The sequence below is a fragment of the Anomaloglossus baeobatrachus genome, chromosome 12, assembly GCF_048569485.1.
Source record: "Anomaloglossus baeobatrachus isolate aAnoBae1 chromosome 12, aAnoBae1.hap1, whole genome shotgun sequence".
Classification (NCBI taxonomy): Eukaryota; Metazoa; Chordata; class Amphibia; order Anura; family Aromobatidae; genus Anomaloglossus; species Anomaloglossus baeobatrachus.
The window spans coordinates 61,283,269-61,301,051 of record NC_134364.1 but is presented as its reverse complement, the minus strand read 5'-3'; the positions used below and the strand labels follow the sequence as shown (position 1 = coordinate 61,301,051).

Below are 17,783 nucleotides of genomic sequence, written 5' to 3'. Positions count from 1 at the left end.
CTTTCTGTCTGCGTCTCTTTCTATGTGTCTCTTTCTGTGTCTCTGTGTGTGTGGGTCTCTGTGTATCTCTTTCTCTGTCCATAATAGGAGTCTATAATAACAGATCCATTCCCAGCTCCATTGACTTTAATGTAACCAGGCTGTTTGGCGAATAACTAAAGCGCGAGGTTAAATTTTCACCTCAAAAATAGTCTATGACGTTCCCTGAGTCAAATGAGGTGGCTGTGCAAAATTTCGTGATTGTAAATGTGACGTTGTGGATTCCTTTATATATTAGATACATGTTGAGACTTGGGATATACCCTGAAGGGAACTTCTAAATTAAAATATGGAGCATATTTTGCTTTGGAGGATCATTCAAGGACAGCCTTTTAATTTTAATGGAAGCGTGTAATTCTTCATTTTTTCTGCGGAGGCGCTGTAGAGAAACTGCTCACTTTCATCCAGGTTCCATCACAGATCAGTGCTGATCACTGAGACTCCCTATACTAAGGTTTTGATAGGGCGACACATCTAACAAAAAGGCACTGTTCAAAGCAGAAAACCCCTTTAAGATGACATAATGTGCTTATCCCATCACAATACCATGGTACAAATGATTGTTTCTCATTAATAAAATTTGGTTTCCTAACTAATTAACTTTTGAAATTATGCAAATATGTTTAGTTGATCTGGTTAAATAATACAGTATATAGACAACGGTTGCATATCTAAAAAAAAAAAAAGCAAACTAGTAGATTATAATGAAAGTGACGGCTGAGCCTGTGGTTTGCCCACGTGTGCCCGTTATGCTATTTGAAGTGGTAGATTATTTATGTAGAAGTGCTAGTAATTTCAGAGGATTTTAAGGCCTGAAAACGTACAACTTCTTGAGACTCCAATTCAAAGGCATTTATAAAATAGAGATCATCTTGTTTAGAAAACCCATTAACCATCCTGTGGCTGCATTCTGTATTAATTGGGGGGTCCCTCATTCAAGATCCCCATTATTTGTCCTACGTGGGAAGTAGCCACAAAAAGGGTCTCATTTTGCAGGGTCTGGTACATAAAAGCACTGCCTTAAAGAAGTTGTCCAGGTCTTTGTATTGATGGCAACCTCTAAATATCTATTGATATAAATAGGAACCCTGTAATACCTTATTTTTAACACTGGGGGTGCTATGGTGGAATTAATATTTCACGCTAGGTTCCCTTTGGGTCATTGGAGTAGGAAAGTCCATAATCAATGTATTTTTTGGTTGACTCTTCTAACAAGAAAAAATTGTGAAATGCCATCCCTAAAATAACGTAACAGATCATAACTTTGACTTCCGTGCAACTAAATAATAATTCAATCATTTTAAATTTACTATGACTTATCTTTCATAGAAAAGTTTATGTTTCTGAATTTTGGGGGGAAATTTAAGTCTAAAATTTTCCTTTTTTCTTTTTTTTTTTTTTTTTTTTGTAGCCTTTCCAGGATATGGAAAAGGTAAGGAATGGAAATCTATCTATGTATCCCTCTATCTATTAATCCGTCTATCCATCCATCCATCTATTCCACTATCCATCTGTCTATCCATCTATCAATCAATCCCTTCAACAATCACTATCCATCCATCCCACCATCTATGTATCCCTCTATCCATCCATCCATCCCTTGATCCATCCATCTATCCCTCCATGTATCTATTCCTCCACCCCTCTATCCATCCACCCCTCTATCCCTCCACTCCTCTATCCCTCCATCCATCCACCTATCCCTCCATCTATTCAACTATCCCTCCCTCCTTCCATCCATATATATCACATTGATTCTCAAATTTAGATTTTTATTATATTTTTATATGTTTTAACCCCTCGTTGCTTTCTATACCTATTGTTTTTTAATTGCCTATTACTCAAACATCTTCCTCAAAGTAAATTTGTTCAGGTATTGAGAATTTTTTTTTATTTTCTTATTTAATACTAATTTTTAAAATTAGATCTCAATTAAATATTGTCAGCACCTAATTATCACGCCCCTGTAGAGTTTTATTTGTCTTGCTGTTAATTAGTAAATTAGAATAAATGGTTTAATTGAACAAATTGATGAAACATGAAAGGGAAAGCTAAGTAGACCATTATGTAATTACACTCGAATAAAAGAGATACTACAAAAAAAAATTGCATTTTGTATTAAAAAAAATTGACACCATGACCGTTTTTGTTAATCAGTAGTGAATCCATACAGTTTGGAAGCGTTTGTATTCGATACGTCCTTTTTTTGTTTGTATCATTGAACATTCCAATCCACAACATATTGCTAAGGTCAACCAGAAAGTAAAAAAAATATATCTGCCCCGTGATCTCCACGTTATCAGGAATCTCTCCAGTGCTGATAACAGGTTTTATCTATTCTCCTAAGGGTCTGATGTACTTCAACACCAAGCTGAAGGTTGCGGAAAGACGTCAACAGAGAATCAAAGATGTAAAGGAAAAATATGAGACGTTGAAAGAGGAGTTGGAGGAGACAAAGGCTCGCCTAATGATGGATCCCAACAAGTGGAGAGGAGAATGTGAGTGTTATTGGTCACCGTGGTGGGAATAAAATCGTGAAATATTTATTTTTTTGTTAGATTTAAGGATTATGGATGAAATGATTCATAGTTGTGAATTCATTCATTACAACTTGGCTTTATTCATAAGAGGGGATGTCCTCTTCCAACAAACCTTTCCCATAGGCTCAGTTACATGTAAAAAAACAAACTGAGCTTTGCTTAAAGGGAACCTGTCACCAAGTTTTTCCCCAATGAGCTGCGGCCACCACCAGTGAGCTCTGATACACATCATTCCAGAATATTGTGTATAAGAGCCCAGGCTGCTCTGTAGAACATAACCACCTTTTTTTACGTGCGGTCCGATGGGTGTCGCTGCTCTCGGTCCGGCGCCTGCTCCATCTTTTGCGATTACTGTCCTTCTGCCCAGGCCCATATGGATGACGTTTCCTACGTCATCCACATAAAGTCCTCCATTGCGCTCCTGTACATGTGCACTTTGATCTACCCGGCTGAGGGCAGATCAAAGTACTGTAATGCGCAGGCAGGAGGAAAGATTAAAGACTGCCCGTGCATGCGCACTACAATACTGTGATCTGCCCACAAACGGGCAGATCAAAGTGCGCATGCGCAGGAGCGCAATGGAGGCCTCGCTGTGAATGACGTTGGACGCGTCATGCACACTGGACTGGGAAGGAGGACAGCAATCGCAAAAGACTGAGGAGGCGCCGGACCGAGAGTAGCAACGACCATCGGACCTGACCGCTCCCTAGTTGAGTATTAGAAAGGTGTTTTTACATCTTCTAGAATTCTGTATATAAGAGCTCACTGGGTGGGGGCGGCCACGGCTCTTAAGGGAAAAGCCTGGTGACAGGTTCCTTTTAACCTCCCCGGGTCTACTGCTGTGCTTCCGCCACTGCCCCGGTCTGTGTTGTTTGACCATACGCCGACAGCGTCGTAGCCAATCACTAAACTTAATGGCTCTGCCATTGTAGACGGCACAGATTTATGGGGGGCTAATACCAAGTAACCCCACTGTAGATAGCTGTATGGGAACTGTGTTGCAGTACCTGAGAATGGCCACTACACAGTACTCGGTGATGTGAGGTTTCTACTCCATACACTATGTACTTCCAGCGGGACTAGGGGGCTAGGTGAAAGACCCCCACATGCCTAATGTTCATGGCCTGTGTGAAGACTTTGTAATCAATATAGTCTTGGATAACTCCTTTTAAAGGGAACCGGTCACCAGATTTGGCCCCTATAAGCTGCGACCACCACCATTCAGCCCTTATACACAGCATTCTGGAACACTGTTTATAAGAGCCTAGGCCGCTCTGTATAACATAAAAAAACTTTTATTACACTCACTTGTGGCGTGTTCCGGTCCAATGGGCATCGCTGGTCTCGGTCTCAGTCCGGCTCCTCCTCTATTTTTGTGATCGCCATCCTCTTTTTTGCTTCATGTAGATGACGTGTACTATGTCATCCACACAGTGTCCTCCATTCCAGAATACTGTATATAAGAATGTAAAAAAACACCTTTTTTTATGTCCGGACTGATGGGTGTCGCTGCTCTTGGTCCACTGCCTCCTCCATCTTGTCCGATCGCGGTCCTCCTGCCCAGCACCGTGTGCATGACGAGTCCTAGGTCATTCAAACAGAGGCCTCCATTGCGCTTTTGAGCATGTGCAGTTCGTTCTGCCCTGCTGAGGGCCAGTTAGAGTATTGTAACACGCAGGCACAGAGAAAGGTCAAAGACCGCCCGCGCATGCACACTACAATACTTTGACCGGCCCTCAGCAGATCAGAGAGAATTGCGAGTGCGCCTGCGCAGGAGTGCAAGGGAAGACAGGAAAGGAGGATGATCACAAGAAGAGAGTAGGTACCGGACAGAAACCAATGACGCTCATCGGACCGGACTGCCCTGCAAGTGAGTATAATAAAAGATGTTTTTTTATGTTCTACAGGAGTGGCCTGGGCTCTTATATACACTATTCTAGATTGCTGTCTATAAGGGATAACTGGTGGTGCTCTGGTGGTGGCTGCAGCTTATAAGGGACAAATTTGATGACAGGTTCACTTCAACAAATTTAATTTAAGGACTTTTATGAACAAAACAAATATCTACTCTTTGTATGTTGATACTGTGTATCTAGTGGTAGGGAATTCTGAAAGTAATAGACGTACCTTATCCAAACTTTTTATTATAACAATGTTATATTGTCCCCACAGTTGAAGTGGACCCGGATCTGGACAGAGAGTCTCAGGAATACCTAGAGGCACTGGAACAAGTCACAGAGGATTTGGAGCTCTGTGTTAACATATGCAAATCCCACGTCATGATGGTGACCTGCTTCGACATCGGAATGATCGCGGATCAGCAAGACAGTGGAAGAGAAGTGGAAGTGTGAAGAATGACTGAGTTGGATCGAAGAAAATAATGGACATGGAGGAGTTGATTTAGAAATGACTCTGCATCGTGCAATGAGAAAAAATAAAAATTGTACATCAGAATGTGAAAATTTTAAAAAAATGGAAAGAATGTTACTAGATGGATACCGATGATGAATTGTAATGACCGAGAAATGAATATGTTGCCTCTAGACCGTATGCAGGCGAATTGCTTCTCTTGGTTATTTGGAACTGCAATGACCAATGTGTGGCCACAGAAGGCCACCATGCAGGAAACCAAGTGGCCACATGTCTAGTAAAATACAGTGCTCACCTCAGCTCTATCAGGGAAAAGGAAATATATAAAAAAAGCAAAAAAAATCATATGTGAGAGGTCCTTTGCCTGCAAAAACCTACAGGAACTTGAAGTTTCGAATAACCTAGAGAATTGCCCATGCTATTAAAGTTACACCTCTATTACATGGGCATGCTGTATATGTGTTTAAAGAGACTATTCGCACAAAATGACTGTTCAAACCAAGCACAGGAGCCCAGTGCATCCTGGCAGGTCCAAACATTTAGGTGCACCATCCAACCTACTTGTTTTCCCCTCTATCACCACCACCCTTCCCTCTATTTTTCTTTGATTTACAGATCTGGCTTTATAGAGCTAAAGAAGGGCAAAGGTAGATGGAAAAGAAGCAGGTGGGAAGGCGTTTGGTCACCATGATACACCGAGTGCCTGTGCTTGGTTTGAACAGTCATTTTGCGCTGACAGAGTTACTTTAAAGAGAGGGACAGCACAAAATGACTGTTCAAACCAAGCACAGACACTCAGTGCACCCTTAAGGGTTGCCTAGTACTTCAGTGAACCTTTCCACAAACTTATTTTCAATCTATCTTCACCCTCTTCTTGCTGTTACAAACATAATCCAGATAGAAGAAAGCAATGTTAGTTGGAAAATAGTCATCGGGTATGAAATGACAGAACAGGGGCTCCTGGGCTGGCCCTCAGACTTAAGACCCTGTACTGTCCCTTATCTTAGAGGTAGGCTTGATGGTAGCCAGGTATGAGCACCCATTGTGACCTCAATTCTGTTTGAGCCCTGATCTTACTCCCTCTCTCCCCCAACCTTGGGGCAGGCCAGAAACAAAGTAACAAAACCCCACAGACATTACACGTAAAAGGAAGAATGAAAACTTGTACACACTGCATTCAAACACAAAGAGGAAAGACTATATGTGTGCAGGGGAATAAAGAAAAAGGAAGGAAGTAAATGCACAACAGGGGAACTTTCACACCACTCAAAATAGTAACTACAGACACCATGAACTGGGTCACTACGAAGACCGGAATTTCTGGAGCAACGCTGCAGCTAAAATCGGCGTTGAGTAGCAAGGTCCAGAATATTATGTAGGAAGGAGACGGCTGTGATTGGTAATTAGGAACCTGAGGTCCTAGCAGAGCTCCCCAGGTCAGCTGGAATTAACTCCTACAGGGTTGAGGAAAAGAGTACATGAAACAGCTGACGCCCAGCTCTAGCTGAACAACTAGGAGACATCAAATTGCCTGTGAGGCTCTGCACTGTGAACACAGCCTGACACTGCCGTGACACCTAATGAGTCTGGACCTGAACACTGCATGACAAAAAGAAGCAGGTGGATACATATACTAAAGTGCTTGACCACCCCAAGGGTGTACTGAGCACTTTGTGCTTGGTTTGTACAGTCATTTTGTGCCAACAGACTCCCTTTAAGTATACGTATTGTGAATGTAAGACCCCAGCAGCCGATGTTACAGCACCATATGAATACCAGTAGAACAGTCGGGGGTCTGGGATTTACAGTCAGAATATGCAATACACGACAACTGCGTCTGAATAATAAATTAAAGGGAACCTGTCACCTAGAATATGCGTTCTGACCTATCAGCAGACGCATATGTGCTCTAATTACACCTCTCTACCCATCCTTGTGTTGTAAAATTGTATAATATTATAGCAATAAACGTTTTATTACCTTCATATTTCCTATGTAAATTAGAGAGCTTCTGGTCACAGGGGTGGCACTTTGCCCTATGGGCGTCTGCATACTTTCCGTGGTATCACGCCCCTGTGGGCGTGATACCATGGAGTCACATGAGCGACGTCACTGTCGCTCATTCTATCCTGAGCGCATTGTGGCAGATTTCTTTTCCGGGTGTTCACGCGCCGGCTTCAGAAGCACACTGAGCATGTGCAGTGCGCGTCTGAAACTGACAAGGAGAACCCGGAAGAGAAGCCTGCTGCAATAGTAAGTGTAAACGTGCGCAAGATAGAATGAGCGACGGTGACGTCGCTCATGTGACTCCATGGTATCACGCCCACAGGGGCATGATACCACGAAAAGTATGCAGACGTCCATAGGGCAAGGCGCCGCCCCTGTGACCAGAAACATTTTTTATTACTTTCATATTATACAATTTTATAACACATGGATGGGTAGGGAGGTGTAATTAGGGCACACATGCGTCTGCTGATAGGTCAGAACGCATATTCTAGGTGACAGGTTCCCTTTAAGAAAGTGTTAAAGATGATTACAACCCTAGTGAGACGAAACATTGCGATCAAGAGAGATATAGAAAAATGTGGTATGGAGAAGAAAAAACAACAAAAAAACATCACATCATGCGTTAAACCCATAATTAAAGTGCCTTGTTTTCTTATAAATTTTTTTACATTTTTTTGGTGCTAAATTTTCAGAGCCAGCAAACCTAAGCAGACCATTAAATGTATCAACATTTATACTGTACAGTGTAATTACTTGTAAAAAAAAGAAATAAAAAAAGAAAAAAAAAACATAAGAAAAAAAAAAAAAAAAAGAGTAAGAAAAATGAGAGGTTTTGTAGCAGGAGCAATAAAGCGAGTGTTTCTGGACCTGAATTTGCCTTCTGGTTTCACACAAAAGCTGTTTTTACACAGTCAAAACAAAAAGTTTCCTTCTTCATAATGAAATGATATTTTTCTGAGCAATTGTATGCAACTTTTTGGATTCTGCTTCACTTTCCGTTTTATACAGTTCTCAAGTCTCAACTTAAAAAGTAATGCTCCTTCTTGTAAATTTTACAAGCCTAAGACATTAACTGTGCAGGTGATGATTGCTCGGGCTGTACTATACAGGGCGTAGTACGGCAAAGCATGGGATTTTTGTTTTATATATATATATACACACACTGTTTATGCATTTTTTTAATGAATTTTTTTACAGTTTTATAGAAGGCAAAAGCTCAGGTTATACCTATACATGCTGCATGTAATGTGTGCATTTTTCTGTTTTCTAATGGATGTCTCAAGCACCGATTGTTGTATGATTGCCAAAACACTTTGCAAAGGTTTGTGCGTGTAAGTAATATTACATTTCATATGGAGTCATATTTTCTGATCATAGTTTTTGTTTTTTGTTTTTTTATATATGAGGTTTTCAAAACCTTTGTATAAATGTATAATACCTTACTTAAACTTTTATCTGTGAATAAAAGATGCATTTATTAATATAGGTTTCCGCTCTTTCATGTGATGTTTACACATTTATTACAATTCTATTCCACCATATATCATTTTCCGATCTAAATTAATTATCAAACTAATAAGAAGGTTGTTTAGGTAGTAAAGGGACAATAAAAAATACCTATATTTTAGCAATCAAATGTGCCAACGCTGAGAAATTGAGCTTTGAAGCCACATGTAAATCAACCAGTCTAATGTGTGTGAGGAGGACTCCCCGACTCTCCTCCAAAAGATGACGTTTTTTATTTGATTTCCAATGGCTGATCCTTTTGTTTTCCAGGAGAAAAGCTACATTCAAAGGATTTATGTCACGATATGACTGTAGGATAGAGAGAGACAGGGGCTCCTATACTGTCCCTCACACTTGGGGACCCTAGGCTATCCCTCAGCTCCAGATTACCTCTGATGGTGGAGATGCCAGAGTCCAGGGCCTTACTATTCTCCTGACCAGAACTAAACTGTTCCAGGGAAGGGAGAAAAAACAGAGGCACTTTCCTGGTGCGGATCAGCACGGCAAAGATAAGGTTGTAGGGGATTAGAGGGAACCTGTCACCAGTTTTTTGCTTTATAAGCTGCGGCCACCACCAGTGGGCTCTTATATACAGCATGTTAAAATTCTGTATATAAGAGCCTAGGCCGCTGTGTAGAACATAAAAAACACTTTATAATACTCATCTAAACCGGTCGCTGCAGTGGATGTGGGTAAAATGGGCGTCTTCGTCCTCCAGTGATGGCACCGCCTCTTTTGGCCATCGTTGTCGCCACCTCGGTCGTCCTTTTGAAGCCGCAGTGCATGATGCATCCTACGTCACACACACACTCACCGGCATTCAGATCCTGAGCAGGCGCACTTTGATCTGCCCTGAGCAGGGCAGATCAAAGTATTGTAGTGCGCATGCGCGGGACCGGCGAGTGTGTATGACATAGGCGTCATACACACAGGCTTCAGAAGGAGGACGAAGGTGGCCGAAAGAGGAGGCGCCGGCACTGGAGGACGAAGACGCCCATTTGAGCCACATCCACCACAGCGCGACCGTTAGGTGAGTATTCTAAAGTGTTTTTTATGTTCTACACAGCGGCCTAGGCTCTTATATACAGTATGTTAGAATGCTGTAGATAAGAGCCCAGTGGTGGTGGCTGCAGCTTATAAAGCAAAAAACTGTCGACAGGTTCTCTTTAAAGAATAGGATCACCTGGGCGAGTTGTGCACAATCAAGCACAACACTGTTGAAGGTAGACGAGACTGCAGTACAAGGCCGATCCCAATCCAGGGATGGAGGAAGGAGAGGAAAGTGCAAAAACTCTGGGGAAGAATAGGTGCTGTCACAATGTGGATCAACAGGAAATTATTTTATTTTTAACAGGAAGGGGCAGGAGTGTGATGGCAACACATATTAAGACAGACAGTGAAAAAAATAAACTAAGACACACTGATACTCACAGGAAGAAACAGTAAGAAACTAAGGAGAAAAGGAAAAGAAGTAAGGCAGAAACTAAAGGACAACAAGAGGTAACCCCACAACTGCTCACAGCAATCATGCACTACAACCAAAATTAAGTCTGGATCACAACTGCTCACCAGACCGGTATAGTGAAGCTATAGCTGGCATTAATGGAATAGTCCAGCCAGGATATATAGGAGTGGAGCGAATGTGACTGGCTCCCCCACAGCATGTAATTAAAGGAGACTAAGAAGCAGCCCAGCAGGGATTAAGTCTTGTTAGCTGCCTATAAACTGCAGGTCTGTGAATCAATGCCCGGGTCTGCCGGCATCGATCACAGACATCAGAGATGTTTCTGTAGTCCCCACAGGTCCTGACGCCACCATGCTAGTCAGTAATGTCTGTAAAAGCCTCCTTGTGACAGTCTGACAGCGGCTCTAACATAAAGAACAAAGGAGCATGTGGCCACGTCGATTGTTCCAGTTTGAGAAAGTAGGGTTAATAGTGGTTGGCCAAAAATCATTTGGTGGACAACTTTCTAATAACTTCCGAGGGGCTTAACTATACATATAGATTATCCAGCTCTTTAATTGGAGGGGTTTTAAGGGATGCCATACAATGCTCCCTGGATTTTTATTAATTGTGACCCCAACTGTGAGACCCTCAATTTGAGTTATTTTCCAGATCCTTCTTTCTCCCCTGAAATAAGCTATTGTGCCACCTATTTTGGCAGAGGACGCTACAGATTTCTTAGTCTAAAGAGTACTTTGCCAGTAACAGGTTCCCTTTACTATATCTGACAGATGCTAGGATTCATCAAGATAACATGTCTAGGGTTTGGACAATCCAATTTATAGTTATGTACATTTTTATTACTCTCTATAGGAGAAATGGAGATTCTTTGTTCAGTTTCTATGACAAAAGAGTCCATTTTGTTGGCGTTTTTTCGATAAATGGCACTGGCAAGGCTGAGGCTGGCACTGCATCAGCACGACGGTCTTTTGATTTCTGACGGCTGGTAGCAATATATAACACCGGGAGCGGAGAGGTCAGGATGTAGCAATAAAGAAAGTTATGTACCATTTTCCAGGTCATTGCTTGTTGCCGTTTAATTGTCAAAGTCATAACCAGTGATATACAGCAGACTCGTCAGGATAGAATATAGTGCCGATATCCCAATGGTGGAACATGGTTTTGCTTCTGAAATTAAACTCCCTGCACAGATGCCGTGAGAATACAAACATATATGGTCTAAGACACTAAAGGCCACTTTACACACAGAGATAAATCTGCGGCAGATCTGTGGTTGCAGTGAAATTGTGGACAATCAGTGCCAGGTTTGTGGCTGTGTACAAATGGAACAATATGTCCATGATTTCACTGCAACCACAGATCTGCCAAAGATTTATCGCTGCGTGTAAAGTGGCCATTAGACTCTAAGTGCTTAAATTATGGTTTAGGAAAAAAATCTCTGTAGCATAAAAGTCCTAAATCTTGACCCAATTAAGTCACAAGGGTTCATTGAGTTTCTGTTAAAGTTCCATTAGTGCTGCAAACTCAAAAATAGGAGAACCCTTGACGGACACCAAAAAATATTAAATACAGATAGGTCCAGAAATATTTGGACAGTGACACAAGTTTTGTTATTTTAGCTGTTTACAAAAACATGTTCAGAAATACAATTATATATATAATATGGGCTGAAAGTGCACACTCCCAGCTGCAATATGAGAGTTTTCACATCCAAATCGGAGAAAGGGTTTAGAAATCATAGCTCTGTAATGCATAGCCTCCTCTTTTTCAAGGGACCAAAAGTAATTGGACAAGGGACTCTAAGGGCTGCAATTAACTCTGAAGGCGTCTCCCTCGTTAACCTGTAATCAATGAAGTAATTAAAAGGTCTGGGGTTGATTTCAGGTGTGTGGTTTTGCGTTTGGAAGCTGTTGCTGTGACCAGACAACATGCGGTCTAAGGAACTCTCAATTGAGGTGAAGCAGAACACCCTGAGGCTGAAAAAAAAGAAAAAAATCCATCAGAGAGATAGCAGACATGCTTGGAGTAGCAAAATCAACAGTCGGGTACATTCTGAGAAAAAAGGAATTGACTGGTGAGCTTGGGAACTCAAAAAGGCCTGGGCGTTCACGGATGACAACAGTGGTGGATGATCGCCGCATACTTTCTTTGGTGAAGAAGAACCCGTTCGTAACATCAACTGAAGTCCAGAACACTCTCAGTGAAGTAGGTGTATCTGTCTCTAAGTCAACAGTAAAGAGAAGACTCCATGAAAGTAAATACAAAGGGTTCACATCTAGATGCAAACCATTCATCAATTCCAAAAATAGACAGGCCAGAGTTAAATTTGCTGAAAAACACCTCATGAAGCCAGCTCAGTTCTGGAAAAGTATTCTATGGACAGATGAGACCAAGATCAACCTGTACCAGAATGATGGGAAGAAAAAAGTTTGGAGAAGAAAGGGAACGGCACATGATCCAAGGCACACCACATCCTCTGTAAAACATGGTGGAGGCAACGTGATGGCATGGGCATGCATGGCTTTCAATGGCACTGGGTCACTTGTGTTTATTGATGACATAACAGCAGACAAGAGTAGCCGGATGAATTCTGAAGTGTACCGGGATATACTTTCAGTCCAGATTCAGCCAAATGCTGCAAAGTTGATCGGACGGCGCTTCATAGTACAGATGGACAATGACCCCAAGCCTACAGCCAAAGCTACCCAGGAGTTCATGAGTGCAAAAAAGTGGAACATTCTGCAATGGCCAAGTCAATCTTAACCCAATTGAGCATGCATTTCACTTGCTCAAATCCAGACTTAAGACGGAAAGACCCACAAACAAGCAAGACCTGAAGGCTGCGGCTGTAAAGGCCTGGCAAAGCATTAAGAAGGAGGAAACCCAGCGTTTGGTGATGCCCATGGGTTCCAGACTTAAGGCAGTGATTGCCTCCAAAGGATTCGCAACAAAATATTGAAAATAAAAATATTTTGTTTGGGTTTGGTTTATTTGTCCAATTACTTTTGACCTCCTAAAATGTGGAGTGTTTGTAAAGAAATGTGTACAATTCCTACAATTTCTATCAGATATTTTTGTTCAAACCTTCAAATTAAACGTTACAATCTGCACTTGAATTCTGTTGTAGAGGTTTCATTTCAAATCCAATGTGGTGGCATGCAGAGCCCAACTCGCGAAAATTGTGTCACTGTCCAAATATTTCTGGACCTAACTGTATGAAGAGCTCATTAGTCAACAAAATAATGGTGACCACTGAAGTTGGTGCAAATATATTTGCAAGACCCAGTCCGTCAGCCAGTTCGGTAGTCTACGGCTACAGGGTGGGAGCTCGGATAACCACCTCTTATCCGACAGCATACCTGATTCTTCTTTTGGTTTGTCGTCATGGCACGATATCACATTTTACGTCTTGCCACAACGATGAGGTCACGCCAGATCAGCTAATGAAACGAAAAGCCATTCTGTCACATGATCTTCAGCTCTTCACTCATCTACCGACACGGTGGCGTCAGACTCCGTTCACATTACAGAGTCTGACAAGCAATCTGAGGCTTCTGGATTGTTCAGTCAGAGCCGGGCGTTGGCTAGTTCAGGTTCACTGGTCTTCATCTCTGCAGGAGTTAATCCATGCAGACTGGTGAGCAGGACCTAAATGCTCAGGTTGCTGATTGCAGTGATCAGCTGTCTCCTCCCTATATTAAGCACGGCATCCTTCCTGTTTGTGTCAATGATAGCTTCAGCGATCACGGTCTTGGTGTTTCCCCTGTTCATGGTAATCCGTGCTGCGCTACTGAGTGGTGTGAGCATTCCCCTGTTGTGCGTTACTTCCTCCCCTTTTGCATTGCCCCCCCCAGTACACACATTGTCTCTTCTGTGTGTGTTGAGTGCTGTGTGTATGAGTTTCAGTTCTCCCTAGTCAGTGTCGTTTTGTGGGGTTTAGTCTTTGTTTCCTGGCCCACCCTGAGAGTTTGGAAGAGAGGGAGTAAGATCAGAGTCTGGACAGGAGTTAGGGTCACGCTGGGGGCTCGGACCTGGTTACTATCAAACCTACCTCTGAGATAATGGGCAGTGCAGGTCGCAAGTCTATACCCGACATTCATTCCATCAAGAGGCATTTCTGAGGGCTCCTGTCTAGTGGATTACAGACCTGTCCGATGGACCTTATCATGTGCATTGATTCATACCAACTGTCAAGCCCCTATTTTCCCAATGTGAGGCCTAAAATTTTGCCCTTTGAAATCTTCATATATTTGGGAGGATTTGCACATGGTGGTATGTATGTGTGTTTAACGTAGACCTCAAGCCCATTTCGGTGCAACAAGGATCTGTAATGTGGTGCTCATACTGTAATATGGGACCCATGATGTACCAATTTGTTGTTATATGGAGTAGTAGGGAATAGTAGGGGTTAAATCCTGCGCTATCAATGTGTCGAGCTGAGAGGGTACGACGTACAGTGTACTTTAGTGTTTTCATATGGACACACTATGTGTGACATTTGTTAAGCATGCTATAAACTGTCGCACAAAGGCTAAAACACACTATTAGGGACCCTGTGAGCAAATCAAAAAGTTATCTTCATGGATTTTCATTATTACTGGTGTTTGACTTATTGTGAATCGAAGGTATTGCCCTTGCATGTCACCATTCTCTTTTCCACATCATCTGTATAGTGTTTTCAGTATTTTTTTGTTTTTTATCCCAATTTCTATTGCGATGTAGTGAGTTGTGACGTCTTCCCACTATCCAGATTCACCACAAAACGGCTGCTGCATTCCCAGTCTCAGCTTTTATATAAGCTATAGTGGTTGCATTATACCATATGATAGCTGAGATAATGTGATGACCACCCTACTGTACCCAGAGTCATATGAGCCTTCTCTGGCTGATGTAACCTTCTACAATGTGTAAAATAGCTTTGCCCATTTTACACGATTCGCATCAGGTGCAGCGTATTCCTAAAATTCATTTTACATTGAATCTACATTGTTTCCTGAAAACTCATCCTATTACAACATTAAAAAGTATACCTCTTTGGTAGTAATGTGATGCTCCAGCGCAGAAAAATTAAGCTGAAGAAGCCATATGCAAATTAGCCTGGAAGCTCATTGGGGCGTGTCAATATCCTGAGTGCACCAACACACCCTTAATGCACTTTCAGGCTAATTTGCATATGGCTTTAATGCTCGATTTCTGAACCCTGGAATATCGGATAACTACAAGACAGGTATCATTTTTGTTGTTGTAGTGGGACCTATACAACCATGCTACTAGTTTCAGTAGTGCAGTCGTCATGACAGGTCCCTTTTAAGCTTTATTGCATTTTATTAGTTTAGTTGCGGTTAGCTCATATATGGGCAAATGAAGGATTGCGTTGATTGGCAAAGAGGGTATTATAAATAATGGACACAGGTTTACACACATATGAATACATGAATGCATATTAAATACAGTCAGGAGCTCAATATCCGTGCCAGCGATCTTGGCATGCTTACCAGTGTCAGTCAATATCAGTAGCATATAAATGTCCCTGAAATCGTGGGAGACATTCACACCCTCCTACAAAAATATTTTTACAGTTAAGGGAGTTGTCTAAAATTAGAAAAAACATGGCTGCCTTCCTCCCAAAAACAACGCCACTATTCTACAGTGTCATAATGTGAAAACTGGTTTCACGCCAGGTACGAATCGTCGAATAATGCAACACAGCAGAAACACCTGGGTGGTGCTACGCCAGGGAAGCAGATAACCCCTGGTGAGTGACGCAACACAAAGAGTACACAATACAATGGTAGGCCCTTGTGCTAAAGAGAGGGGAGTGGAGACACCTCCAAACACTCACCTGAGGCTTATTCCTGCACTCTCTAATATCCCTAGATGGGTCCTTCGCCCATGCGCCGTCACGTGCCTAGGCCCTAGCTGGCCCTAAACTTACCCCAACTAGATATGCCGTGACGTGGCGACTGGGCAGATATAAAAATGACCGTTTTTGTATGCTTAATATCTGATTTTTCTCAGATATTCCTTAACAGTAATGCATATCTATATTCTTACATTCATGGTTTTCATGCTTTAGCATTTCAGTGTAACTGTCTCTTATTTTTTTTTAAATTGTATGTCATGTTCAGTTATGCACCTGTTCACATTGCAGTTTTGGGAGTGCCGTCAGTCTTTTTGTCTAGATTAGTGAGGGCCAGTGAAATGCTAGTCTCGCCACTGCAATAAGACAATACAAGGTAGGTAAGACAAGCAGGTAGGGAATTAAGACAATGAAAAGCACTGCAAGGTTTCTTCAGTAGGAACCTTCGCATACACCACAGCTATGCAGTGATGAGTTATAGCAGGCATAGGGAGGAGTGGAAATTTGTAGCAGGAGGAAGTGGCTGCAGCTGAGGTTACAACTACGTGTTAGATCACTGCAGGGTAGAAATGAACCTTAAACGGAACCTGTCACCAGATTTAGTGACTATAAGCTGCGGCCACCACCAGTGAGCTCTGATATACAGCATTCTAACATGCTGTAAATATAAGCCAAGGCCACTGTGTAGGACATAAAATCACTTACGGAGTGGTGCGGAGAAGACTGGTCAGATGGGTGTCTTCGTTCACTAGTACCGGCGCCTCCTCTTACGGCCATCTTTGCCCTCCTCCTTCTGAAGTCTGGGTGCACAACGCGTCCTAAGTCATCCACACAGGCCGGTATTGAGGTCCTGCGCAGACGCACTACAATACTTTGATCTGCTCTGCTCAGGGCAGATCAAAGTGCACCTGCGTAAGACCTCAATGCCAGGTAGTGTGTATGACGAAGGATGCGTTGTGCACGCAGGCTTCAGAAGAAGGAGGACAAAGATGGCTAAAAGAGAAGGTACCAGTACCGGAGAATGGAGACACCCATCCGACCAGTCTTCTCCGCACTGCCCCTTAGGTATTATCAAGTGATTTATATGTTCTACACAGCGGCCTGGGCTCTTATATACAGCATTCTGGAATACTGTATATAAGAACCCACTGGTGATGGCCGCAGCTTATAGGCCCCAAATCTGGTGACAAGTTCCCTTTAACTCTTTCAGTATCTGTTGGATTAAATACGCTCCAACTGAGGGTAAATGACGAGTGGGCACTAAAGCAAATATGCGACACACAATAATTCTGTGACCTTCTAATCCCAATTCCAACCCCCCCCCTCCCCGCCCAGAGATCACATCAGGCCGTGACGCACTCGTGACATCTAGGTTGTGTGTGGTACCGAAGCTCAGGCATTCAATATTAGCCTACAGGTTTCTATAATAAAACCTTTAGGAATTGCAATGCACACACAATACTATGAAGCCCCTCACATTAACATTTTTCCTAAAAATTAACACATCCCACCCCCGTGCCAAAAAAATAAATGCCACTGTCTCTTTAAATTTTACCAGGAAATTCTCGTATTTAGTGATTTTTCATTTTTTTTTATTTTAATTTTCATGAATAGAGCAATAAACATAAATGTTCCCATGTGCAGCGTATCCTTTATAGGCAGCAGTTCTGCAACATACGTCTGTACTAAATACATATCCTCTGAGGTTCCCTTAATGATTGACAGATTACCGCTGGAAAAAATGCATTTCCTTAGCAAAGCATTTTTCAAAGAATCGTAAAAGAAAGGAGCGGGTTTTCTAACTGTGGCTGCGAGCGATCTTTAAATGTCCCCGTACATACATGAATCCCTTTAATTGGTTTTTCTTATAGTGTGTTGGATGTTATATTTACTCTCTGAAGTTGAAAGTCTGCATCCCAAAGCTGGCGTTAAATCTCGCCATTTCTGCCGAGCTAGCAGAATGGATTTCTCCACCACTTCCCCTGCCCTGGGT

The 17,783-nt window shown here is 42.3% G+C and overlaps 1 protein-coding gene across 3 annotated transcripts in view; it reads left to right on the top strand.

Annotated features, from left to right (window-relative positions):
- KIF26A (kinesin family member 26A) overlaps window positions 1-5,041 on the top strand; it is a 214,439-nt gene extending 209,398 nt beyond the window's left edge. For all 3 annotated transcript variants that reach the window (XM_075329916.1, XM_075329914.1, XM_075329915.1), the window contains exons 14-16: window positions 1,451-1,471; window positions 2,387-2,537; window positions 4,752-5,041. In XM_075329916.1, the coding sequence (XP_075186031.1) occupies window positions 1,451-1,471; window positions 2,387-2,537; window positions 4,752-4,930 (351 nt within the window). In that variant the 3' untranslated portion in view covers window positions 4,931-5,041. The remainder of the gene's footprint in view (window positions 1-1,450; window positions 1,472-2,386; window positions 2,538-4,751) is intronic.
- Window positions 5,042-17,783: the final 12,742 nt, after the last annotated feature.